Source organism: Phragmites australis, chromosome 16, assembly GCF_958298935.1.
Source record: "Phragmites australis chromosome 16, lpPhrAust1.1, whole genome shotgun sequence".
Classification (NCBI taxonomy): domain Eukaryota; kingdom Viridiplantae; phylum Streptophyta; class Magnoliopsida; order Poales; family Poaceae; genus Phragmites; species Phragmites australis.
The window spans coordinates 28416789-28442966 of NC_084936.1; the positions used below are offsets into that span (position 1 = coordinate 28416789).

At 41.6% G+C, this 26178-nt stretch overlaps 3 protein-coding genes across 4 annotated transcripts; all 3 read right to left on the reverse strand.

Annotated features, from left to right (window-relative positions):
- Positions 1–258: 258 nt before the first annotated feature.
- LOC133896509 (biotin synthase, mitochondrial-like) lies at positions 259–3676 on the reverse strand. The gene is made up of 6 exons (XM_062337140.1): positions 3393–3676; positions 2009–2188; positions 1712–1818; positions 1237–1442; positions 957–1096; positions 259–743 (listed from the first exon to the last, which is right to left on the reverse strand). Exons 1-6 carry the CDS (start codon positions 3561–3563, stop codon positions 438–440), a joined length of 1110 nt encoding a protein of 369 aa, XP_062193124.1. The 5' UTR covers positions 3564–3676; the 3' UTR covers positions 259–437.
- A 4476-nt stretch (positions 3677–8152) lies between these two features.
- On the reverse strand, positions 8153–12703 carry LOC133895337 (PTI1-like tyrosine-protein kinase 3). Of its 2 annotated transcripts, none has more exons than XM_062335582.1 (8): positions 12481–12703; positions 11744–11889; positions 10493–10728; positions 10244–10370; positions 9841–10114; positions 9398–9530; positions 8706–8792; positions 8153–8515 (listed from the first exon to the last, which is right to left on the reverse strand). In XM_062335582.1, exons 2-8 carry the CDS (start codon positions 11829–11831, stop codon positions 8372–8374), a joined length of 1089 nt encoding a protein of 362 aa, XP_062191566.1. In that variant the 5' UTR covers positions 11832–11889; positions 12481–12703; the 3' UTR covers positions 8153–8371. The 2 variants fall into 2 exon arrangements, with proteins under 2 accessions (XP_062191566.1, XP_062191565.1); XM_062335581.1 differs by having other exon boundaries at positions 11744–11895.
- Positions 12704–19071: 6368 nt separating this feature from the next.
- LOC133895339 (ankyrin repeat domain-containing protein 2A-like) lies at positions 19072–24432 on the reverse strand. Its single transcript, XM_062335583.1, has 8 exons — positions 24195–24432; positions 22337–22446; positions 21901–22110; positions 21652–21800; positions 21410–21578; positions 20780–20872; positions 19515–19654; positions 19072–19438 (listed from the first exon to the last, which is right to left on the reverse strand). The coding sequence occupies exons 1-8, from the start codon at positions 24226–24228 to the stop codon at positions 19339–19341; spliced, it is 1005 nt and encodes a 334-aa protein (XP_062191567.1). The 5' UTR covers positions 24229–24432; the 3' UTR covers positions 19072–19338.
- Between the last annotated feature and the right edge of the window lie 1746 nt (positions 24433–26178).

Below are 26178 nucleotides of genomic sequence, written 5' to 3' on the forward strand. Positions count from 1 at the left end.
TGACAGTTGACACCGGTCTATCTCTGCCATGCTTATGCATTCACCATGGCAACATCATCAGGTTTGCAGCAAGCTATCAACGACCAGTCACAATCCGGTCGGGTAATCCGTCTCTGACTGAATGGAATCTTGTTGGCAGTCTAAGAACCAGGTGGCTGCTGGATCTCCAAACCCTGATCACAAGTTCAGAATTGTCGGTCCATTTGATGTTCCGTGTAGCATGTTCCGTGGCGCTACACGGACAGAGATCAAAAGATGGAAGCTGAATACATCATACAATGCCATTCCAGGAAAGGTGATTCAGAGAACACCCTATTTTATTTGTAATCAATCTAAAGTGACTACAAATTACAGTGGTTTCTACAATGCAATGCTCTAGCTGGAGATAGTGCGGTAGCTTTGCACCAAATGAAATATCAAGAATGGTTTTCGATGTTTTACATTGAAGCGGCTTCCTCACATCCTTCTGTGTTTGCAGGAGCCGCCACCTCTTCGTCGCCAAAGCTTGGAGCCTTGGGAATCAGACCAAGGATCTTGAACATCGTCTGGTCAGCATCAAAGTTGTTATTCGCAGTCGTCAGAAGTTTCTCACCAGCAAAGATGGAGTTGGCCCCAGCAAGGAAGCACAGCGCTTGTTCTGGTATGGAAAACCGTACTCGGCCTGCTGAAAGCCTCACCATTGCCTTTGGCATCACAATTCGAGCAGTCGCAATCATACGGATCATTTCCCAGATCTCTACAGGCTGATGTTGAACATTTGTTAACACAAACAAACACAAAAAATCAGCATGTATAATCTTAAACTTGGTTATATAGTCTGCACATTGTAGTTGACAATATGCTATCAAAGTCTTGTATTATATAGGATCCATGCATCTTTTCCATGTGTGAAACGCAGGCTCACACACTACCTGCAAGAATCTAAACTACAGAAAAAAATCAACAGTACAGAATACCTTCTGATCCTCAAGAGGTGTGCCTTTTACAGCAACCAATGCATTAATAGGAACACTCTCTGGGTGTGCAGGCAAGGTGGCTAGTGTATGCAACAACCCTACACGGTCCTCCTCTGCTTCCCCAAGACCAATTATTCCACCTGCAAAGAAATGGTGTACCAAATTATCCAACGAAGACATATATTTACCAGATTCTTTTAAGCTAGACGAGGAATGCTTATTATGCCGGATAGCCCTGACAAAATAAAAGCTAGAAATTTCAGTGACTTCCAAAAATTACCTGAGCAGATGCTTATTCCAGCTTCACGGACATGCTGAAGAGTCTGCAGTCTATTATCGTATGATCTTGTGGTAATAATGTTGGGATAATACTCTCTTGATGTATCTAGGTTATGATTATATGCTGTAAGACCAGCCTTCTTGAGTTCTTTGGCTTGTTGTTTCTCTATCATGCCCAGCGTGCAACATACCTCCATCCCCATACCCCTGCATAGATAATTATCCAATGCACACTAAAACGTTAAAAATAAATGTTGAATGAATATGTTATCATATTTTGCGCATTAAGGTCTTAAGTCAGTGACCTAAACATTGTAAGTAAATAGACAAAGTTAATTTAAAAAATATATAAGTTAGACGAATAAAGGCGAGAACAGGACATCGACCTAGAAGAGAACTTCTAGAACTTGTGTATGGTTATCCAGAGCTTGTACCATATACCATAGTTCTATTGTATAAAATTTACCAATGAATACCTTATTTCCTTGACATATTCAAGAATCTGGCTGAAATTTGTTTTCCTGCCGATGGTTTCTCTCCATGCGGCTCCCATGCAAAATCGGGTGCTCCCAGCATCTTTTGCCTGTGAGAAAATAGTTTACAAGGAACAATATATAAAGAGGTGTACTGTGAAATAACACTAACACAACACAGGGTACCATGAACCATAAAGTTCAGTCAACAAATAAAAGTTATATCATCAGTTTGCAAGAGTAAAAGGTCAACTGAAGTGAAGTTGTTCATCTCCCAGACAATTGTTACACAAAGAGTACCTTTCTTGCTGCTTCTAAGACAGCATCTTTGTTCATTAATTTTTGGGCCTTCAATCCAGTATTGTATCTTGAGGACTGAGGGCAGTATGAACAATCTTCACTGCATCCACCAGTTTTTATTGAAAGAAGCGTGCATTGCTGCACTTCTCTAAATTTGTGAACACTCCTATGAACCTGAGCCTGAAAAATGCAAGTAGTTGCCAGATAAATGAGAAGAACAAATGGTCGTTCAGAATTGTTGCTACATTCTTAAGTATTAACTGACATGATCACACAGATGCTAAATACCCCATTGATGTTAACATGATATATAAAAGAACATTTCTTTATAAGGCAGTATGCATCATTTGGAATCTTTTTGGCACGGGCATACACATTAAGCTCAAAAACCTTTACACAATGAAAAGGTTGTCATCTGCTTAAGGCAACACTAAATCATTAAAAAGTCTCCAAAACCTAAACATCATAAAATGCTAGTTATTATGATACTTTGTGTCAATTACCAATTTTTAGAGTCCATAGAATGTGAGTGAAAAATCTTGGACGCTAAGTACAGAAGAACCGACTCAACATGACATCACTATCAACAATTGGGACTTTCCACTGCTAAAAGGCCCTAAAGCCTAAAGTGACAGAGCTGGTGCTTGTTATCACCATATAAACAAAGTAAAAAACTAAGGCAGCAGATCGGTATTATTTAGCTACTAATTCCAAGAGACGTTAGCTGGACATGGACGTGAATGTTGAACGCATCCACGGGCAGATGCTAGCATAATGCTATAATCTTAAGATATCTGAGAAAATAAACAGAAAAAATCCACTGTCCTCGTCCCAAAGCCCCACAGAGCTGAAATGCCCATCGCTATCTCTAAGTGCATCCACGAGAACAAGAAATCCCCAAAAGTGAAACCCTTGGCATTAACCCCCAGCTGCCACTACAGCAATCTCCATCCAATTTCACTAGGCACTAGCAAAAAACGACCTTATTCATTTTCCTTTTGAACGGAATAGTAGGAGGTCCTACTGTGTTATGCATCTAGGAAGAAATTAAAAATAAGTATCTAGGCAGTCCTTTTATGTCTGAACATTTCTTTGCTTTGCAAACTGGATAACCAGCAAAACGAGCTGTAGCCAGCACTTCTAGGAATAAAGGCTTCACCTCCGGCATTGCCAATCCATCCCCCAAAGTCCAAAGCCCCTAAAGGTGCAACCTTGCCAGCAAATCTACGGCCGGCACCATTCATTCAGAAGCTTAAAGGCGAAACATTTCAACAAAATTCAGCCATTACCAGCACCAGACACGAACAAAACCGAAAGATTAACGGGGGGTTTGGGATCGCGAGGTGTCCAGTACAGGCGGGAGGAGGCAGGCGGGCGTACGTACCCCGTGGAAGAGGAGGTCGAGGAGAGGGGAGTCGTAGATGGCCTGGATCTCGGGCCGGCTCCAGTCGTTCCGGGGCCCGTCTCGTACCGCCCGCTCCGCCTCCGCCGCGGCCGCCGACGCCGACGCGAGCGGCGGGCGGGGGCGGGAGCGGAGGCTGCGCGCGAGCAGCATCGCGGGCAGGCAGGCTACCTAGGTAGCCGAAAAGGGATAGGAGCAGTGGCGATACAGCCGAGGGAGGGAGGGAGGGAGTTCGTTGCAGCTTGGAAGTTGGAACGCGAGCGTGCGATGACGCTAGCTGGCTGGCAGCTTCCAGTGAGTTGCGAGTAGTGCGGGACGAAAAACCTCCAAGCTTGTGAGCTGGTTTGAGTTAGCTCGCCAGCTGGCTCGTAAGCGAAATAAGTTAGGAGACCATTTATATAATATTGTGCAGCCAAGACTCAGTAGTTTATTTATATAACTAAATATATATCTATTCTTAGAAATCCTAATGCAACATCTTATTTTTATTCTTCCAAATCCGGTGACTCGATGAGCGATGAATCGGCACCGTTATCCTCCATCCACAACGGTCCTCAGTTCCCGTCGATCGTTCACGACATTCGTGCTATCGATCACTTAGATTCTTATCCACCTCGGCTACTTGACGTTATCATAGATCTCTATTCACGTCACCGATAATCCTCCGATAGCTAAATGAGCCGGCTCACGAGTATAACAAGTTGAGCTAGGTTGAAATTTTTTTCTCGTTTCGTTAACGAGCCAAACCAAACCAGTTTATTATCGAGCGAGCCATAACAAATTAAGTTGACTCGTTATCCCGCCCTAGTTGCGAGTTGCTACTGGAACCGAATACTCTCACGCCTCAACGTCAGAGACGCTCAGTGCAACGAGTCTAGAGCTACAGCGATTTATAGTTGCTACAGCAACAAATTATACTAAACAGTGTTTTGAAGTTACCGTTTCATAAAATACTATACCGATTTCACCGTTCACTCTGTTACTGTAGCACTAATCCGCGCGGTAGCTCTGAAGTCAGAGGAGGCACTGTAGCACCGTCATAAAAATCCAAGCCCATCTCCAGTAGCTGCCGTACCTCTAAAACGTATCCTATATTTCTATAAAGTGGTTTTTTTAAAGATTTTTTCTATATCTTTTCACTTTCTAACGGATTCTCTAAATCTCATTCTCTATTTCTCACTCTCATATATTATATTGAAATCTTATAAAACATTTGAATTGTAATAGTTATATTTCGAACGACTAATTTTATAACGTATATTTTTTCAACGGTTATTTTTATAATAAATATTTTTAACGACTATTTTTTAATAGATATTTTCTCAACGGCTATTTTTTCAATCACTAAATTTTTAACGATATTTCGAACCTCTATATATTAGCTCTTACTGATGTTTCTCCTTCACCACATCATAATAAGTCACCGTAGTTTCTTGCAATAGTAATAATCTATTATGTGTTGTTTTAATAATGTAGTCAAGCATCTATGATCATATATTTGGTATTTTTTAAGTAATTGTTATGACAATATAAAAGTTCAAAAAATATAATTGTGACGACAATATTAGTGGAAAAATGCCATTAAGTGCAGCATTACAAAGCAACTCAGATTTTCATCATATGATCTAGGGTTAGAATTAATTTTAGAAATTAGTACACCACATGAAACGAATATTAGTGATTGTTTCTAGATTTTTAAGAATTTATTTGAGGTCTTAAAATTATTAGAATTTATAAAAGTAGTATTCATTAGAGAATTTTAATTAAATATTGGCTTAACATTTTTAGGTCAAATCAATTAGAAAGGATTTCTAGTTAGCTCTATTTTACTCATGAAATTTTTTAGAATTTTTAGATAACTATTATGCCACCAGAAATATTTGAGAATTAAATAAAAAATAAAGACACATGCACACACAACATCACAGCACATCAAACATCTAGCTAGCTTTAAACCTCTCGACCAAGGTTCGAAAATTTGTTTGGGACCCGAAAACCATCCCTAGCGACCCACCGATATTTGCAAAAACAGAAAAAATTGGTTAAAATTTGACGAGAATTCGAATAAATTCACTCGACCAAATTTATAAATCGGTTTAAAATTTGGGCAAACCAACCATTTGTTAACTACTCAAATTCCAAAAACTGACCATATTTCCTGCATTTCATTCGTGATCGAAAACCGCTCAAATTACATCAAAAACCGTTTGGTTTTATCGAATTTTAGTGAACTTAAAAAATAAAAAATAGCTCAACTTTGTAAATTTGATAACTAATTCATCTAAGATTCAAATAAAGTGAAATAATTTTTTTTGGTTTCCTTATAACATGATCTACATGATAAAAGTATTTATACTCATGAAAAAGTTGTATATTTTGTGTGAGAAAATATATTTGCTAAACCTAGTTAAATGCATAGTTAAGTTTTTGCTAATCCAAAAATCATGAAACCAATTTTTTTAGTCTTCTTACATGATCATATATCTTTAAAAATATATGATCTCATAAAATAGTTATTATAACATGCAGGATTGTGTAAATATGTTACAAATATATTAATTTATAACTAACTCATCACACCTCCAGAATTAGTGAAACCACTTTTATTAGTTTACTTATACTATGTTTTATGTAGAAAAAATAATGGTAGATATGAAAAGGTTAATTACAGTAATATTTCTTAACAGGTTCACTTTATGCTTGTGATCTTTAAAAAAAAATATGAAAAAATTAATAGAACTATGAATGAAGTGAAACAAATTTTAAAGATCCTCCTAAGACATAGCCTACATAAGAAAAATATGTATTTACATGTTAAGTATTTCCTTAACGTGATCGATCAAATCATTATGTTCATATAACCCATTTCACTATTTTTTTTTCAAACTTCCTCCATATAAATATGATGCAAACAACATTATTTTGTTTAAGGTCTTGTCTCTAATATTTTAAATTTTTTATGATTTTTATTTTTTATTTTTTTAATTTAAATTCAAAAACCGATCTAATTCAGAATTCAGTGCGGACCGAATTGATCGGTTTTCGCGAATATCGAGTAGTTTTCGATGATTTTTTGAACCCTACCCCCGACCTCATGCAGAAGAACCTGGCCACACGGGCATCGACCACTGTTGAGCTTGAAAGCAACAACAACTCCTTGCTCTCCCTCTCGACTGCAAGCAATAGCAGCTCCCTCTGCTCTCTCTCTCACTCGCACTCTACCATTTTCCCCTCCCTGCTTGAGCATAGCAACAGTATACCAATGGTTCGTCCAACCGGAGGGCCACAAACGCCAGCTGCCTGCTCTTGGGGCAGCGCGGACCGCTTGCTCCTGAGCTGCGCCACACGGGAGAGGGGGCGCACAGAGAGGGGCTCACTGCATGGGGGTCACACATATAGGGGATGACTTCGGTCTCCTACATTTGGGTGATGAGGAATTGAGTTTAGGGGCTTCTAAAGATAGAAGATGAGATAGGGCATCTGCTGGACAAACATTTTTATTCTAAATTCTCTAAATTTAGCTATAGGGCTTCAAATAGGAGTATTGTTGGAGATGCTTTAAGACCATCTCTAAGGGAGTCTCTTCACGGACGAAAATTTTTTCATGAAGGGATTTTCATTCCCTTCAGCATTCCAACGATTTCCATTACGAACAGATTTCTAAGGACATTCCGTATAAGACGAGATTTTCTCTTCTTTCTCTTCACGAATCTTTTCGAATGAAAACTGTTAAAGATGAGAGAAAATAAAGGGAACGAGAATCAGTAAGAAAATCAGAAAGAGAACGAAAAAAAAGAGAATATGGCGAGGTATGATCTAAGGTCAGAGGATCTAGTTCCATTGCTGCTGCCTTTCTTTTTTCGGGAGTTGCTGTTGCATTCAACTCCCTAGACCCTACATTTATGTTTCACAAAAAAAAGGGCCCAGTGCCTACATACTTGCTAACACATGATTGATTACGTTTGGCAAATGATTTTGTCCAACTCGTCTAAATTGTGGCGGATAAAATTGACGCCAGAACTTAGAATTGGCGAAGGGAATTTTACCGTAACTCATGTGGTTATAAAGCATGGATCACGATTGGGAAAAAAAGTTTGGCATACTTCAACTGTGGTCAAAATTTTCTATCAAAATTACAACAAATTATGTTGAAGTTTGATACCAACCAAATAGATTTCCAATATTATTATTTTAAAAAAATTAGACCCGAGAAAAGAAATATCCCGAAGATATTACATTAAGATCTAAAAAAACCTTGAAAGCCAGTTACTACCCATATACTATCACTAAACGACCACATCAACACCATAGGGAACACACAACCAGAGATTTTTTTTTGCGAAAACCAGAATTCAAACCCTAGTTAATAGCTTCACATCCGAAGATCTCTCCACTGTGCGAATAGCACGTTCTCATTTCCAATGTTATTATTACAACACACAAGAGAGGGAATGTAAAAGATGCGACGTTGTATGGATTGTCCAAGCCAATGGGCTGAAAGCCTGCGACTTGAACAAAGACCAAAACGCAAACATAAAGAATCAAGGCACCAATACCGGTTAACAGCTTGGAACCTTCAAAGTTCAGTTTAAGTTATGAGAGAACCCGGTAATAAGCTGATTACAACGGCCACAACTAAACGTACGCATTAGGCCCAGCCTGAAGAATACAAACATTAAACACACAACACGGAGATAAAGGATGAAACAGGGAAAGGGACGAGTAATGCACAAACATATAAATTTACTGCAGCAGTTCTCAAGCATATAAACGAAGGAATCGGCAAACAATGCTTGCAATAGCAAGCTACATGAGTTCACAAATAGTTGTATTATTCCTTTTCTTTCCCTTCCTCTCCGGCAAACACAATTCAGATTTATGAAAGATATGTAATTCATAAAAACGGCATACCGAGAAAATAAATGGTATTTCTTTACATGGGTGTTGAGCTGTGCATGTTGTCAGGCATCTGAAGATGTATCAGGAGCAGCAGGCGGCTGATATGGTGCATTTACAAGAAGGGGAGATAATGCTTTGACAACAATGCTCATGCTCGGTCTGAACTCAGATTCATATTGAACGCAGAGAGCCGCCACTGCCGCAAGCTGCACCGATAGGAAAGTAAACAACCGCTGATGGATTTGTATTTCACAAATTTGGTGTAAGTAATGAATGCAGATTTTGTTTAGCTACTCATAATGACTTAAACGATTAGTAGCCAACTTGAGAAATATGGATCTTTGGATATCTTAAGCTGTTTTGTGTGCACATAAGGAGGGAGGGAGGGGCACATACCTTGGCAACTCCTTTTGGAGGGTACTCTCCATTCAATCTTGGATCAATGCATTGTTTCACCTTGTCCTCACCGAGCCTTGGTGTTGCCTGAGTTGAAGATGGAATAACAAGCATGACATATCAGATTGCTGACAATAACCTCGTAAAGTTGTACTAGAACTTTTTGTGCTGTCTTTGAACCGCGTAAAGTTTGCACAGGGCCATTGACACAATTTGAAAGAAATATTCTTGGTTATCTCATACATTTTGGTCTGCTTAAAACAAATTAACTCTGTAAGTATGTCATAATAGGCCGTTGCTAATTTTATCAGTGAACATTGCAAAAAAAATAAAAATCGTAATGTGCTAAAAGGGAAAAAAAAAAGGTAATTCAGATATGCAAAACCTGCTTATTTACAGCCTACAAGAAGTATGATATGTCGAACTATGAAAGCATGCATGTCTGCATCTAGTGCTGAAAAACACAATGGTATATATCTGGAGAGATTTGAATTTGAACTTAAATATGTTACAACTTAATTATAATCCAGTTCCCAGTGGAATGAGTTTTTGTTTTTCTATTTCTGGATCTCGAGCCCATTACAGCTCTAGTAAATAATGGTTGGCCCCTGGCAGCACAAACAGAAAAAGGAAAGACTTCCACTTTGAGGACAGCACATTGTTTAATATAGTGTCAAAAGGTTGATGCATACCCAAGTAACTAGACTCTGCTGGCCCCGTGGCATTGTATGATCCACAGGTTTCCTTCCGGTTAGAAGCTCTAAAAGAACAACCCCAAAGCTATAGACATCACTTTTTTGAGTCAGCTGGCCAGTCATAGCATACCTGCATTGATTAAGACATTGTATGACAGAATCAGGTGGAGACCAAAAACAAAATTCAAAATATTCATCTGGTGCCACCCATATTACATCCAAGTATCTAAAAACTCAAAATTTTAACTTTAATTTATCTGTTCAACTGAAGGTTTAGTTTCATACATGTCAGTCTTGTTGCAAAACAGACAAAAGACCATTAGCATGCTTCATTATGATATGATTAGGCAAAATACCAAAGGATAATTACTTAGGAGCATAATCCAGAACACGCGACACAAAATCTGAGCAATATGCAGATGTCTGAGTAAGATAATTACTCGGGAGCATGATATCCGAAGGTTCCAAGGACACGAGTAGAATGTAGACGAGCAGCCATATCTGGAGATTGGTTTGAAAGATTGAAGTCTGCAATCTTCGCTTTGTAGTCCTCAAATAAAAGAACATTGCTAGACCGTATATCTCGATGGACTAAGGAAGGTTGGACCTTCTCATGAAGATACTCGAGACCTTTTGCAGCATCAACAGCAATTTTGACCCTTTGCATCCAGTCAAGTGCAGGACCAGGTTGTGCACCTGCAACACCCTTTCTTCCTGTTGAAAAACAAAAGTGCAAAAAGGATTTGCACGTGAATATTTCCGAGCACTGTGCATGGCAAGAAAATTATTAAAAGCCAGAGTTAGCTATATGCTAACTCGGTATTGCATTTATTAGACGCATACCATGCAAAATATCATGTAGGGAGCCCATTGTAGCAAATTCATAAGCCAATAGACGCTGATCTCCTTCAATACAGTAACCAAGCATTTCCACAAAATTTTCATGTTTTAATCTTGAGACAATGGAGATCTATATCCAAAGAATAGGAAAACCGTCAATGATATGCATAAATAAATTGTAAAATCACTTTCGCAGCTATTAAGAGCAAAAGATTTGCAGCAGTTAAATATTGCAGTACTGGGAAATGATACCTGTGCTAGAAATTCATTGTCAGGCTCAGGGTCTGCTGACGTATCAAGCTTTTTCACAGCCGTATGTTTTCCATTCTCTAGAACAGCATAATACACTCTTCCATATGACCCCTCGCCAACCAAAGCCTTTGAACCAAAATCATCTGTCTTTTCTTTCAGTTCATCAAATGCTAATTTAGGTACTTCAATGGAAGGAGGTGCCTTTGCAGGATCACTGTTTGAAGTAAAACCATTCCCTGAAAGGATATGTTCAAAAATAAGCTTATGATCAGAGAAATAATATGTGCGGAGTAATCTTTGGAATGCCACCTAATCTTTTTTTCATTAAATATCATGAGGCATCAGATACAATAAGAAACAACTAATTAGAGGGTGACTTAACCGTGGAAGAGTTCAATCAGCAAAAGCCATTAACTAATTGGTGTGCTCATCGGTACCAAATATGCTACTTCGAAGACCTTGCATAAACCCAGATTTAGCTGGATTTGCATCGAGAATATGCTTTATTACATTTATAACTGTCTATACTTGTTTTTATTTTCAGACTGTTCGGTCCACTCAAAACGTCAGTGTAAGTAGTAACTAAATACTACTCTCTCCATTCAAGAATACAGGGTGCATTTTAGTGTGGCATGGTCTTCAAAATTAGACTTTGATAAAAAAATTCTCACAAAATAGATCATTTATATCTACAAAACCAATATAGTGCGAAAGCATTTTAAAATATGAGTCTAGTTGTATAATTTTTGTACACTAAGCATACTTATAATTTAACTAATTGTTGGTAAAAGTTTGACTTTTTCAAAAATAAAACACGCCCATTATTTTTGAATGGAGGGAGTACTGCGCAGTTCAATTTCTACATGGCTATGCTGTTCTTGATTGAACATCCGCACACAGATACTGATGGTAGCCTGACAATAAACTTGAATCATTAGTTGCAGTAGGCCTCAAAGTTACCCGTGTTTCTTAAACAAACTATTGAAACTGCTGAAGATAATCCAGAGGGTTCAAACGGTAAAGTCAACTTGTATAGGGAATTAAATTTCGTGTTGATCAATAACCAAATATTACTTCACAAGTTATACAAGCATGCCCATGGTATACAAGTTCAGTCAACCACCAGGGCGCAATAATGTCTTGTGCCTTACATTAATCAAACAGTACAAACTATGATTTGCATTCTAATCTGTTAAAATGATAACATAATGTGGATAAATATTAGAAACAGATCATAAACAGCAGACATACCGCTTGTTCTGTCCGGACTGTTCATAAATTCATTTCCATGTTCGTGATATGATGTGTCAACATGAGTGCAGCAAAACCACCGGCGCATAATGACCTATTCGCTTCTCCTCTTGTGTACTTCTTCTCGCTCTTTCTTACGGCTTCCTCTGTTCCTTCAGTAAAAAAAGAAGCAAGCATTTGATATAAATGTTATTGAGCTTCATGCACCACGCACCAGCCAGTTCACGCAATAGCTCATGCTGTTAAGGAAATGTGAGCAATTCAATTACAATACTCAGAAGCCACAAACAAGAAGTAGAAAATATAATTGGAGATTGCATGCTGTGGACTTTGTACATAGATTTATTACTGAAAAAAGATTTGGCTTCTTAACTAGCCTAACAGTCCACATTGTACTGTTTAATTAGAAAAAAAAAAGGAAAGTCACCTAGTTCATATTGATGTTGATTACGCACAGGATATCTTGGATAGCATGAAACATCACCCTAAGTTGTTCATCCTATCAAGAGCTTACAGGACATTTTTCTTTTCAACAAAAAAAAAAAAAACAGCAAGCTGCACAAGACCACGGCATATCCTCTGGTCAGGAAAAGAACCGAGCTCAATGACCACGCCAATTGCAAGTTGGAGCCGAAACAAGACAAATTCAAGCTTCACAAATAACAAGGCAGCGCAGAGAAATGGATCAGGGCGTCAATCCCCAATCGCCGAGGTCGACAAGGAGCGAGAAACCTCACCTTCCGGGACGCACGCGCGCGCGCGAGCGAGCAATGGAGACAGGCTTGGGCCGGAGGGGTTTTGGAGCAGCGGCGAGAAGGGAGGCAGGAGCAGACTGCAGACAAGGTGGCGATGAGCTGGGGCGCTGATGAATGAATGATTCAGCTCCGTTTCTTTAACACTCTGGACCCTGGAGTCCAGACTGCACAGCACAGCGCACACCTTCCCTTCCCTTCCCTTTCCCTTTTCCTCTGCTCTGTAGCCTGCCTGTCGGTCGCCGGCTTCGTTTTTGGAAAAAATTCTATCCAGCGGCATGAGGAGGCGGGTTTACAAATTCGCTTTATAGTAAAATACCGAGACTCACCGAATTGTCGAAATTCATGAGTGTCGGAAAAATCGCTTAAAATCCGTGAGAATTCGGCTAAATTCACTCAGTCAAATTTGTAAAATTCAGTAAGAATTCGACCGAATCAATCATTTGGTAACCGCTCGAATTCAATCGAAAACAATCGCATTACACTGAAAACCAACCATATTTTCCATATTTTAATGAATTCTTCGAAAACCGTTCGGTATTCCCGATTTACCGAGCGCATTTCCCGATTTGTAGTGAATTAAAAAAAAACAAAAAATGGTTCAACCTTGTAAAATCGATAACTAATTTATCTGACCTTCAAATCAAATGAAACAAATTTTATTGGTTTTTTTTAATATGGTCTACATGATAAAATTATTTATACTCATAACAAAGTTGAAATTTTCTGTGAGAGAATGTATTTGCTAAACCTAGTTAAATGTATAGTTAATTTTTTGCTAATCTAAAAATCATGAAACCAATTTTATTAGTCTTTTTACATGACCATATACCTTTAAAAATATATAAACTCATAAAATAGTTATTGTAACATACATAATTGTGTAAATATTTTGCAACTAGATTAATTCTTAACTCACTCATCACATCTCCAAAATTAGTGAAACCACTTCTATTAATTTGCTTATACTATGCTTTATGTAGAAAAATAATGGTAGACATGAAAATATTAATTACAATGTTGTTTTCTAACATATTCATTTTATGCTTGGGAACTTTGTAAAAATCATGGGAAAATTAATAAAACTCTAAATGAAATGGAACTAATTTTAAAGATCCTCTTAAGCTACCCTTAAAAAATATATGTTTGCATGTGAAGTTTTTCCTTAATGTGATGGGGCAAATTATCCTGTTCATACTGCCTATTTCAATATTTTTTTCAAACTTTCTCTCCATGAATTATATACAAACAACATTATTTTTGAAAAAAACCCACAGAAGGTCTTAGAATTGTTTCTAGTATTTTTAGCTTTGTTTTTTTATTTTTTAATTCAAATTCAAAAACTGGGTCGAGTTTAGAATACGGTGCAGACCGAATTGGCCGAATATCGCAAATACCGAGCGGTTTCAACGAATTTTCAAACCCTGTCTGCAGCACGATTTGAACGGTTGTCACTTATCTCTAATGTGGGTCTCAAAATAGTATATGAGATTCACTCACCGTTAATCATATATGTTAAGTAATAAATATATACTATAATTTTTAACGAGATCCACCATTTTAAAATCTACATTAAAGATACGTGGCAATTATCCAGTGGTGTTGCAGAAGAAGACGCCGCATAGAATTTTTTTTCCTTCGCTTTGGCGGCTTTCCAGCTCGCCCGAATGGATTTTCTAACGTGTTTGGTGACCATTATTGTCGATTGATTGTGGCACCTGTTCTCGATTTGGTTGCGTGGGAGTTGGTTCTTAGCAGTTTCGCCGGCTACGTCGTGGAGCAAGCTTAAAATATTGTAAAGCATCTGTTCGGGTGACGCTCACGGCGCGATGGTCGTACTGCGGTCCGGGTGCTGCGGTGGCAGCTTGCAACAGATGTGTGCGGAAGCTTCAGCCACGGCAGCTCGTGGGGCGTGGCGCCGGCCTGAGCTGCGGGAGTTCGATCGGCGCGTGTCCGAGACGGCCTGGAGCGACGGTGGCGCAAGGCGAGATGGCAGAGCGGGCGTGTGGCTGGTTCGGACTCGGAGGTAGCTCGGGATGGCGCAGTTGACGGCAGGCTCGCACGTCTGTCGACTTGGCTCTGCGGGACGGCAGATCCAGACAGGGAATCGGTCTGCAGGGACGCGGGTATGTGGGCCAAGCGGCGGGCTGGAGCTGGGAAAGTCCAGGCGTGCGTGGAGTCAGGCTAATGGTGCACCGCGTGGGTTGCCGGAGCGTGCATGGTGGCCTAGAGCAGGTAGCACACATGCAGCAAGACAATTGTTAGAATTTGAAGGGGGTTTTCTTTTAAAATTCGAATTTGAGTTGAAGTCAAATTTAAATTGAGCAAAATTCTTTAAAAGAAAAGAAAAAAAAAGAGAGGAATAGGCCTGACCGAATGGGCCGCTTCTAGGCCCAAAAGCCGAGCAGCCCACCCGGCCGTCTGCCTAACCTAAAGGGGTGCCCGTGCTGTGGAGTTGGCGGCGGCCGCCAGAGGGGCGTGTTGGGGGGCTCCGCCCTTCTCGGTTCTCCGTTCGTTGCCCGGCGATTTCAGCGCGCCGTTGAGGCGTCGTGGGGTGGATGCCGGGCCTCTTCCTCTCCCTACAAAGGCAGGTGGACTCACCTGATCTTCCCCCCGGATTTTTCCTTCTGCGAGCTATTCTCCACTTGCTCTGATCCACGGTTCTCTCTCTCTGTTTCTTTCTCGCGCGAGGCTGTACCGGCTTCCTCCGGTGGGGCGTCGACCGACACAGTTGAGCTCACCTTTGGTTGAGTTCCCGTCGGCTCTCTCTCGCCGGCCTCGTGCGGGATTTTGGCGCTGCGCCTTCTGCCTGTTCGGTGTTCGGCTGATTCGGTGGCTGGCTGCGTGTATGCGCGAGGAGATCTGTGGTGTGGTGGCTTGGTGTTTTCTAGGCTGTGCCTTCGAGCACGCCATTGCTTGCAGTGTTTGGCTTCTCCACCTTGGCCCGGTGTTGGACTCTTGCTGTTGTGGTTTCTCTGCTTCTCGCGAGTTGGATGTGGTGTGCCTCGCAGCCGGCTCTGTGGCATTGTATCTCCGAAAGCAGTTCCCAGTTGTCCTCGGCATAGAGGGGGAATCTTAGTTTTCTGGGTCAGCGTATTCACGTGCCTTGCCATCTTCATCCTCCTGGACAGTAAGCTCGTTCCAATCCCTTCTTTACATTCTAGCGTGCAATTTTGATTCTCATCTAAGTACTTTGTATATGCATGCTAGAATTGGCAATATTCTGCTCTGTGATGAATGCGAGCTAAGTGCGTTTAGTGTATCAATTGAGCTCTTAAGCTGGGCCGTAGTTGCCGGTTATTGATCTAGCTGAATTTATGATATTCTTCTGTGTGTCCACTGTAGTGTGCATTTGTCACCCTCTGTTCAGTGGCTCTGTGTTGGCACGGGAACTCTGGAAAGCATTAGGTGTTATCTGATTCTGTTGGCTTGGGCGCCCTTGTATGTTGCACTTGATCTGGTGTCACCTTGTGGCATTTTGCTCTGATCAGTTGCATTCGGCTGTCTTTGAGACTGCCTGATCCTGGTGGTTTGGGCACCCTGATGTGCTCTGTGTTCGGCATTCTTTCTCTGTTGTCTTTAGAAGCCAACTGATACTGTGCTTTTTAGAGGAGTTCTCTTGATCCTAGACTAGTGTAGCTCGGCCTAGCTTTAGAGGAGATTTGATACACTGATCGGTAACATCTTAGTATGTGTTGATGGCCGTTAAGTCGGCAACTCGCTCTGAGAGTCATGACTTTGTTTTAATAAATGTTCATATGTTATATTGCCTTACTTTGTCAACTGTCAATCTCCATTCATTTGTATTTATGAGTAGCTTATGTGCTTTCATATATGCCTTTGAAATGCTTATGTTTACCTATATGATATATATTGGCAATTATATTTTTATATACTCTTGTACATTTAGAATCATTTCAATCGGAAAGTTGCTAAAATGTAATTTGAAACAACAGTTTAGAGGTGGCACGCTGGGAAAATCGAAGATGACGGGCAGGATAAGTGACAGACTCGGATAAACAATTCGTGACGGAAGTGAATAGTTTGGTGTTCGGTGACGAGAGACCGTAGTTTCGGTCCAGCGTCGGATGCATCGGCATATATGTGATAAGACGTGTCGTGCGAGCTTATGCATGAGGTGCGCTGGTGTTGGAGTTCCACATCAGCCTAGAAAATTTCAGGCGCAAATGAATTCGGGAGACGGAGAAGTAAAAAAGATTGTAGCAAAAGCCACATGCAAATCATTGTCCGTACACTCCAACTTAGCACCAGAAAATATATAAAGATGCATCAAGGCAGGTGGTTGTCAGCACGACGGCAGGCTTGAATCCACAGGGGTAGGTGCGAGGTTGAGTCGATTCGAAGGAGCTTAGCTGGCTTGTGAGCCCGGTGGGTAGTGAGGTTGTGGTGGGGTATATAACCCAAATTGTAATTTGAATTGAGAGAAGAAGAAAGACAATATTCAAAACTAGCTCCTCTGCTCTCATCCCACTCCTCTGAATTCTTCTCGTTCTTCGGTTCCATTTCGTCTCTGAGAGTGATCCACATGCTCACGCCATTGGTGATCGAAGCCAGCGGCTGAGGGTGTTACAGTGGTGCAGTAACCCATCGTCCTGCAATTCTGCAAAGTTTCAAGCTCGGATAAAATCGGAAGAGCGAGCGGTAAAAAGGATAAAATGCTGACGGCGCGTTGCTGTTGTCTGAAACTCCGGCACTATTGGTTGCTCAATGCTCCTATGCATTCAGTTCGGTTCCACGAGAAGAAGGCGAAGCAGGCATATATGCAGGAATCTATTCGTAATGGAAAAGCTGCAAGCAACGTAGGCGTGTCTCATTCTGAGCAGCAGCAGCTTGGTATATTTGACTTGGATTTTACTAGTATGCTGCAGTGTTTTGCACGTCAGAGGCCGAAGCGCGCAGGACCCATGTGGAAGGACGCATGAAGCTACGGGAGTGCGCGAGATTTGGGTTGTAAGAGAATTTTAGACACAGGGTTACAGATGTTATTAGAGTTTAACTCTCATTGTATGAGTACATGTGTGAATTTATAGAGGGGATATGATATGACTGTGATATTGAGAGGAGATCATGTGTATTTATTTGTCGTGTATGCAGCAAATTGCTAAAAACGTTAGTTCTGAAGGTGAGAGTGTATTACCCATCCTATTAGTGTTTCTGTTTTCAGTTTGTATAAGTCAAATGTTTCGGTGTGACAAATTTAATATCACTTGGTAGTTTAAATAGGTTAGAGTCAGCTTATAAAACTTCGTGTTTCAAATATAGTATATTTGGATTAATCCTTTTACTCGAAACGAAAATATTTATATGAATTATATAGATCCGTTTATAGATAAACTGTGTGAGCGAATTTTAGATATAGAATGTTACAGACAGAACCCTAACCCACTTAGTATCACTAGTACTGGCGGTGATATCTAGCCTGCAACAAAGCTCGCAACCTGAGCCTCCACACACCTTATTCTGTGACTCGACGTACAGCAAGCTTGATCGGTCGGGACATCACCCGCGGGGACCGGTGAGGCGGTGATGAGGCTCAGGGGAAGCCCGCAGGCCTCCTTGACGAGGGGCGCGTAGAGCGCGCGGAACACAACGCTGAAGCACACGTCGCCGAACGCCTGGAGCGCACCACAACAGGCCACGCCAACGCGGACGACGTCGCCCGGTGGGGACGCAAGCGACCGGAGGACATCGCCGACGCAGCCCTCAGCTTGCTGCACCGCCTTCAGGCAGCTCGAGGCCGCCGCCGAACCGCCGGGGACAGGGAGCAGGGGCAAGCTGCAGGGGAACAAGAACAGGGGCGCGCCGCCGCTGGACTCAGGCTCGTTTGGAACGCAGGAATTTTATAGGAATCGTTTAATTCTCCAAGAGTTTTTTTTTCAGGGTTTTTTGTTCAGCCTTTATTTTCTGCCAAGTCACTCTGAACAGAATCTGAACTCACAAATCTGCCCTTATTTGTAGCCCATATGATGTTAAAGCAGTGCATATCTTAAGCCCAGTCGTTATCTGAGTCAAAATCAGAGTCGAAACTGTCATCAGATCTAAACCCCTTGTTCATAATCTGATGGTTAGAAAATCGGGTGTCAAATAGCTTAAAAATACCTGATTTTTATTCAGAACAAAATCAGGTGTCTTTAAATCCCTAAACACTCGAGTTGCCACAGTCCCACTATCATTGTTTGCTTCTTTTTCGAGTCCGGCTTTGAATCTACTTGCTTGAATTTACCTTTTTTTTTTGGTAATTTTGCGAAGTATTGCCTGATTGTTTGTTCTTTTTTGCATGAAACTAGGAGATTTGAAACATGCAAAAGATATATCTGGAATTTACTGAAACCTAAAACATGCCTGGAACCTTGACCTGAAATTTGAACCCTGAACCCATAAAACATGCCTGAAATTGGCGATCATACATACATGACGCGTTGACGTCTACTCTTGCTTTCAGAATGAGTTGATCCATTGCCATTGGAACTTGACCACGTGTTGTTACCTTGAACACTATCAATTTATACGAGACAAATCTTAACTAGTCAGTACTAAAAACAACACCATGTAATATGTCCAGAAAACAACATGCATATCAGCTTCAATATCTGTGCAACACCAAAAGTAAACTGAGGATACACAATTTCGATTGATCTTGTGAAAACAACTGAAATGAAGTCGGGGATACACAAACCACCGTAGACCATAACAGGGCAATTCGTACAGAACAAACAGATAAGATGCCGATATGAATGTTGACCATCCAAACGAAGCCAACCGATGTGAAACATGATCATATACTGGAACCAATAGTCCATGTGTCTATGCGAGCCATGAGATTTAAAGGAAGGCATCCTTCTCGAGCAATTTAAGAGCCTCGTCCTGGTTGTTGAGCTTGGCAACGTCGATGGGTGTCTTCCCATCCTGGTTTTGGAGCGTGCTGCAGTGCATTGGTGACAGTCAAAACAACATTGAAGGTATCACACTTGGGAAAAGAAAGAGCTGATTTAACTTACACTGCAGCACCATGCTTTAAAAGAAGATCGACACACTCCTTGCGGCCATAGCCAGCAGCATAATGCAGCGGGGTGTTCTTGTTCTTATCCAAAGCATCCACTGCAGCACCCGCCTCAAGAAGGATTTGGGCACACTTCAACTGAAATCCAAAGGTCCACCAAATTCTTTATTAGTACTATCAATAAAGATACCTAACAGAACAAACAAATAAGGTAAAAAAATATGGTTCCCACTTCCCGATAGCATTTCCCCCACATCACATTCTAGACTCTACAATGTATATGACACCACACAACAACAGTAAAAAGTGACCTGTCATTCAAAGATTTTTATATTCCAGCATGAATATAAAAAAACTCGACCCAAGGGGAGAGACATTCCTAAGTCATTGCATTAAGGTCTAGAAAATGCACCGAAAGCCGGTTACAACCCGCACGCTATCGCTAAGCGACCGCGCACACGACCACGGGGAACACACAGTGAGGGTTTTTTTTTTGCGAGAACCAGGATTCGAGCCCTGGTGGGTAGCCTCACACCTGAAGATCTTACCACCGTGCTATTCGCACGTTCTATATTCCAGCATGAATATAACCTTCAAAAGAGAAATGAATATAACCTAAACAGTACGGTTTTGAAAACCTGTAGCCTGGTACCAGACCAGATACATCTAGGTGAGGGGTAGGCCATTACCAGCCCAAGGCAGGTTACGGGGACAGTCAACAAATACAAGTGAGAATGCTCTAGCTTCACCCCTGGCATCATCCACCGGCTATTATCCAAAATAAGTGGTCCAAAACTATGTGCTTTCTGGCTAAAAAATAAAAATAATCTATTAAAAATGTGTTTAGAAACATTACGAAATAAGTGAAACCCCCAGTTAGTCAGACTTATCATAGCTAAAACATGAATACAACATCTTTTTAGCCCTGAAACAAGATGATTATTGAAGGCATGGCTGGTTACTAAAGACTATTTAGAAAACTGACACAAGTATTCAAAACACTCGTCACAAAAAAAAGTTGTGCAGTTTTGTGCATCGAAATAACACATGTAAAGCATAGAAATTTCTGAATACTACAGCGAGAAAAAACTTTGGATATCCAAAACGACTTGCAACTCAACATATCAAAAGTTTTTCCATAGCTTACCTACTCATGTGCAACAGTAATAAATAATGTAAAAGTGTTGGTACTAATCCAACAGTCATCAGTTGTACAAGCTCAATTACTGTTACATTTTAATAAAGCTGAAGAGACCTGCATACCTCGCCATATCCGCATGCAAAATGCAAGGCCCTTCTCCCCTCAGAGTCTTCTTCATCCTTGTCAGCTCCACCATCTAGAGCCTTCTTCAGACCCTATTGAATGACTAAACTTGTTAAAAGGCAACATCACAATCTAATAGGAACAGATGTAGCAACTGTATTTACAGTGACGATCTAGAAATACTGTTTAGAGCGAACACAGTAATACTGATGACTGTAACTGGATCAACCTGCATAAATCTTACTAAAACACACAACATATTTATGATAATGTGAACACACTATTGCAGGCTCAAATATGAGTTCAATGTCATAAAGGCAAATAATGGCAAACAATAACAGACAAATGAGCAGACAGATGCAATGGCTGGCGTGCAAATTGCATCTAGTGAATTTGTTGAACATAAGAATATGTATACACTACAGGTCAACCAGTCAGAGACTTTCTCCAGATACAATGTAAGCGAAATCATCTTATTTCAAAACATCAATATGATTATAATAGATACAAAATTTGTTCAAACAGATACATTAAACACCGCGAGGTAGTTATGGACTGCAATGAAGTAAATTTATAGAGTTCAGAACAGCTCATGACAAAAATGAAATTTGAATCCATAGCTCCATTACCTCGTCATCACCAACACTGGCAGTGTGATGGACGATTGATTCATCTTCCCCATCTTCCTCCTCAGTTTCTTCAGTACCAGAAGGTTCAACAGAGGGACCGGCTTCAAATGGGAAACTAGTTCCCATTGCCTGACCAATCTTTTGAAGAGTTTCAGGGTCGTTCCAATACCTAGAGGACGAAAACCAAAATGTCTCAAAACAAGTTTTGAAAACAGAACATATCTGTAGTAGATATGACCTACTTCATCATTGCAGCCGGACCGCCATTCTCTAACTCATCGAGAATTGGCTTCAAAGCTGGATCTTCCTTAATGCGAGACATGCGCTCTTCCAGCTGTTCCTTATGTGATGGACTAGAGAAGCTTTCCAGCATAGTGGACATAGCCGGGTCCTGAGCCAAATAAGTGGAGATATTTAGGGCACTGACAGCCAAATAAAGCAATGGAAACCAGGTGAAAACTTTGGGGTAAGTAGGAAATAAAACATGCTACCTGCATAAGAGCATTCCCAAGACGCTCTGCCATTGTCATAAACTGGGGGTTTTCCATGACCTTTTGCATTGTTTCCATGTATTGTTGAGGGTCCAAGGGAGGCATGCCCTGTTCTCCTGCACTCTGAGCACCTTTCTGTAGCTGTTCAGCCATCTGGTTGAATGCAGGATCCCTTGCAATTTGATCTGCCATCTCCTTTATAGATGGATCCTGCACATCACAAGGGTAAACTTGAAGCAACTCGTGACGAGTCCATTTCATGAAAGACGTTGCTGGTTCAGAAAAGCTGGTGTGAAAGCATACATTCAACTGGCAGAATCATGTACAAATAATACATTAATATACCCAATGAGTGCACATGTCTATGCTGAAAAAAAAAATCGCTAGGAAAGGCAACATATACTACAGATTTTTTTATGATTGTAGAGGCGCATACGTTGAGCAAACTTTGCATCGAAGCAAAATCAAAAGGATTCGAAAAGCCTGCTGGAGGAACCCCTTGACGTTCATTGGATAATCCTTCTGTTTTTGGACTTTTCTTCTCATCTGCAAAATAAGTGGATGAGGACAGAAACATCAAAATAAGTGGCTGAGAAGAGATGGTATTTGGTTATCCACGCGAAAATATGTTGCATGATGTAAAAGTGGACAAATAAGTATTACCACAATATTTATTTTGCGTAACTATACTTTTACAATCCTTAATTTATCTTATTAAGCCTCAATATTCTTCAAAATACATCAATATCACTTAATACACACTAATCACATAATTAGCAGGGCACCAGCATGCACCCATCGAGCTTGGCTTTGCAGAAATGCCCAAAATCTACGTATCTGCAAAGCCAGGCAAAGACCCCTTTTGCATCCCAGGAGCCAGGCTAAGGGGATATACAGGCAACCAAACACCTGATCCTTCTATCCCACGAGCCAGGCTAAGCCATATGCAGGCAACCAGGCCCGTACAGAGTCAACAAGCGTAACATTGAGTCGCTCGACAGGCCGTGCAACGGCGGCGGAGGCGGCGGGCTCAATCAGGCCAGTGGCGCCGTCCAGTGTCGAAGCCTACTCCACGTGACCAAGCATGCTACATGCACTACCACTGATGAGTGATGACCATGACCCAAAAACTCGAGTCGGACTGCAAGGAAGTGGCAAAGGAAGCAGAGACACAAAAACGGCACGCATGCATCCATGCATGTCTGGCCCCTACATGTTCATCTAGCTACTTGCCCTTTTATTTCCTCCCTCTACAGCTCTACCGATCGATCTCAGTTGAGTCTGAAACTTTGTACAGTGCGCATATTGATTTCTCGTTTAATTTTGTGGATTTTTTTTGGGTTTTTCTGCAGCCATTTGATTCATGAAAGAGGCAAGGATGGTCACTCGGCCAGGAAGCTCCGCGTGTGTCGAAAACCCGTTGACCGCTCAATTCCAAGGGCGTAGGATTGGCATCAAGCAGGAAGAAGGTAAAAAAGAAAGCTGTGGATAAATTCACCATAGTTGAGACAACAAGCTATGTTCGCGAAAAGAAACCAAAGTACTCTAGCTGAGACGCGCACAGACAAAAAAGCACCAAATCCCCATCCCTTGGATTGCATATAGAAATTGGCAAATGCTCATGAATTGGTTTGAAAGGATCATGTATTCTCAAATTTGATTTGCATTAACTCATCAGCAGACAGTAAAATAAACAAACTGTAAGCTACACGAAACATGTCCGCCAAAACAAGCTATAAACAAGCAAGGTTGAGTTTTTTGCACAAAAATCATAGCATGGTATCAAGCGCATTCATCTTTGATAACATTTACGACAAACTAGTCAAGGCCTACAACGAATAAAGAGAGCAAATGAGCAATGGAAGAGCAAGTCGAACAGAACCTACCCTTCTAATCAAACAGTTGCAGCAATATACTTCGTTCTATCAGTTAGCATAATTGACATCGATTGCGTGCAGGGGCGAACTTAACGAGGTAGTGACAAGGGTTCAACTGAACACCCCAAATTTGGGCAAACAAATTGCTAGCATCAATAGCTTAGCGTAATACACACCCTAACACTGAGATAGATCATGCAAGCGCGCGGTGCCGCTGAAGCAGCAGTAGCACGGCATCGAGCCATGGATGGGTGGATCAGATTACAAATTCCCGATGCAGCAAACAAATCCGGAGCTAACTGGACGAATTAAGTACCCGTGGCCGTCCCAGAAAGAAAATTTTGAATCCGAGGGCTCGCAGCAGAGCAAATATTGGAACGAATCAAAACAAATCCAAGCAAGCAAGCAAGCGCTCACCAGCAGATCCGGGTGGATCTCCACTCGACGCCATCCGGTGGTGGGAAGGACGATGAGGAAGACTACTGGGAGAGAAGAACTCGACGGTCGTGCTTCGCCGGAAGTAGGCCTGACGGCGTGCGCGGTGGGGCCGTCAGGCGAGTGGATGGTTCGGCGGCGCTGCCTGGTTGACGGCGGCGTGCGAGTACTGATGAGAAGGCGGCCGTCGCCTCATTGGGCCTACGTGGATGATTGTATTAAAAAGAGTAGCAAGGGGCATCAGAGATACTTACAAAACGGTTACATGCATGTAGGCCGACGGGGCATTTGATTTTTGCCGGGTAGAATAGCAAATTTGTCACTAGATTCATGTCATAGACTCAGGAGGTTTATTTGTCATCTTTAGTGAGTAATTTGTCATATTCAAATCGAAGCTGATGTAAAAAAGGGAGAAACATACAAAGCGCAGTCAATGATCATATTAAGATGTACTTTCTCGGTTATCTCTAAGACTTGATAATGTATGGGTGCCCGTCGGATCCTAAACTATAGCCTGCTCTTAGATCTTGTTTTACAATATGTCTTCAGTTAGTTTTTCGCTCTAAAAGATCTATATTTCAAGGCGTACAGATCAAGCTTGGTAGGGCGAAATGGTGAGGAGCCAGCGACAAGGTTTCAGCAGGCACAGGCAGAGGTACATCGAATCTCTAGTCTTACTCATAATTCATCCTCCTAACCGACCCGCTCCTTTGCTTTTATCATTAGCAATTTTTCGATACGAGGTAGCCTCTTTTATGTTCGCCGGACGGTTCGTCGATTATATTAGCCTACACCGTTTTCATCCGGGCAGAATAAAGCCCCACCACAATATAGCCTTCTATTTCACTCAACAACCACGTGTGGAATCCGAGTCGCCAGCCATCTTGATGGAAAAATCGCAGCAAAAATGAAAATATTGTTGAATCCCACCACTTGCAAATAAAAATAAAATGTAGTTGATACAAGAATAAGTAGATCTAAGTAAACGAGGCACATGCATGCAACAACAAATGAAAAGAAAACTCAACAACTCATACCCGGAAATTGAGTCAACAGAACCGATCGATCCTTAAGAGTGGAAATAGATCCTTTGGGTAAGTCTTTTTTAAGTGGGTGAACTTCATATACATCCTCCATTTGCCCGTGGCTTTCTTCACTATGATAGGATTAGCTAATCACTCAAGATAAGTAACTTCTCATATGAAGCTTGTCTTTAGGAGTTTGTTTATCTCTTTCTGAATCACTTCTCGGCGATCATACATCCTCCATTTGTCGGTGGCTTTCTTCACTATGATAGGATTAGCTAACCACTCGAGATAAGTAACTTCTCATATGAAGCTTGTCTTTAGGAGTTTGTTTATCTCTTTCTAAATCGCTTCTCGGCGATCACTAGCGAAAATGGCAGAGTTTCTGGCGGTTTTGATCTAGGCCGAATAGCTTAGGGATGGCAATAGGTCGGGTTCGGAGCGAGTTAAGCCAAAACCCACCCGCTATGAAACCCAAAATTAAAACCCGACCCGCACCCGAAATACTAGTCGGATTAAAAAGTGCCCCCGCACCAGAACCCGGTAGGCAGCCGAAACCCGGTGGGGACCCATCGGGTCTTACCAACCTTGCACAAGAGGTGTGCAGCGTGTTGCGTACGCTGGAGCAAAGGGCGGAGCCCCTCGGTGGATGTGGAGAGAACCTGGCGGAGCAGTGGGGAGGCCAAGGCGACGACGCTCGAGCACGAAGGGGCGGGTGGTTGGGGGCGACACCGGGTGTGGAGGGGCGGGGAGACCGACTGGCCAACGCGGCGATGCCGGGCGCGGAAGGGGCGGCAACGGCACGGATAGGCCAGACGCACTGTGGCTGCCTATTTCCTGTCGCGGTGTCGCCCAGCTGTGCTGGGCTGTTTAGTTTCGAGTGTCCACGGGTCACCCTAAAGGAAAAGATCAAACCCGCGCCCGTACCCGCTCCAAGTCGG

Coding starts and splice junctions, on each gene's coding strand:
- LOC133895339 (XM_062335583.1), bottom strand. CDS start 24,228: ATGGCGTCGAGTGGAGATCCACCCGGATCTGCTG. Junction 22,447..24,194: donor AGATCCACCCGGATCTGCTG/GTGAGCGCTTGC, acceptor CTTATTTTGCAG/ATGAGAAGAAAAGTCCAAAA. Junction 20,873..21,409: donor CCAGTGTTGGTGATGACGAG/GTAATGGAGCTA, acceptor GTCATTCAATAG/GGTCTGAAGAAGGCTCTAGA.
- LOC133896509 (XM_062337140.1), bottom strand. CDS start 3,563: ATGCTGCTCGCGCGCAGCCTCCGCTCCCGCCCCCGCCCGCCGCTCGCG. Junction 2,189..3,392: donor TCGACCTCCTCTTCCACGGG/GTACGTACGCCC, acceptor TGCATTTTTCAG/GCTCAGGTTCATAGGAGTGT. Junction 1,443..1,711: donor GAATATGTCAAGGAAATAAG/GTATTCATTGGT, acceptor TTATCTATGCAG/GGGTATGGGGATGGAGGTAT.
- LOC133895337 (XM_062335582.1), bottom strand. CDS start 11,831: ATGCGCCGGTGGTTTTGCTGCACTCATGTTGACACATCATATCACGAA. Junction 10,729..11,743: donor CAGTCCGGACAGAACAAGCG/GTATGTCTGCTG, acceptor ATATCCTTTCAG/GGAATGGTTTTACTTCAAAC. Junction 8,516..8,705: donor CTCCAAAAGGAGTTGCCAAG/GTATGTGCCCCT, acceptor CTATCGGTGCAG/CTTGCGGCAGTGGCGGCTCT.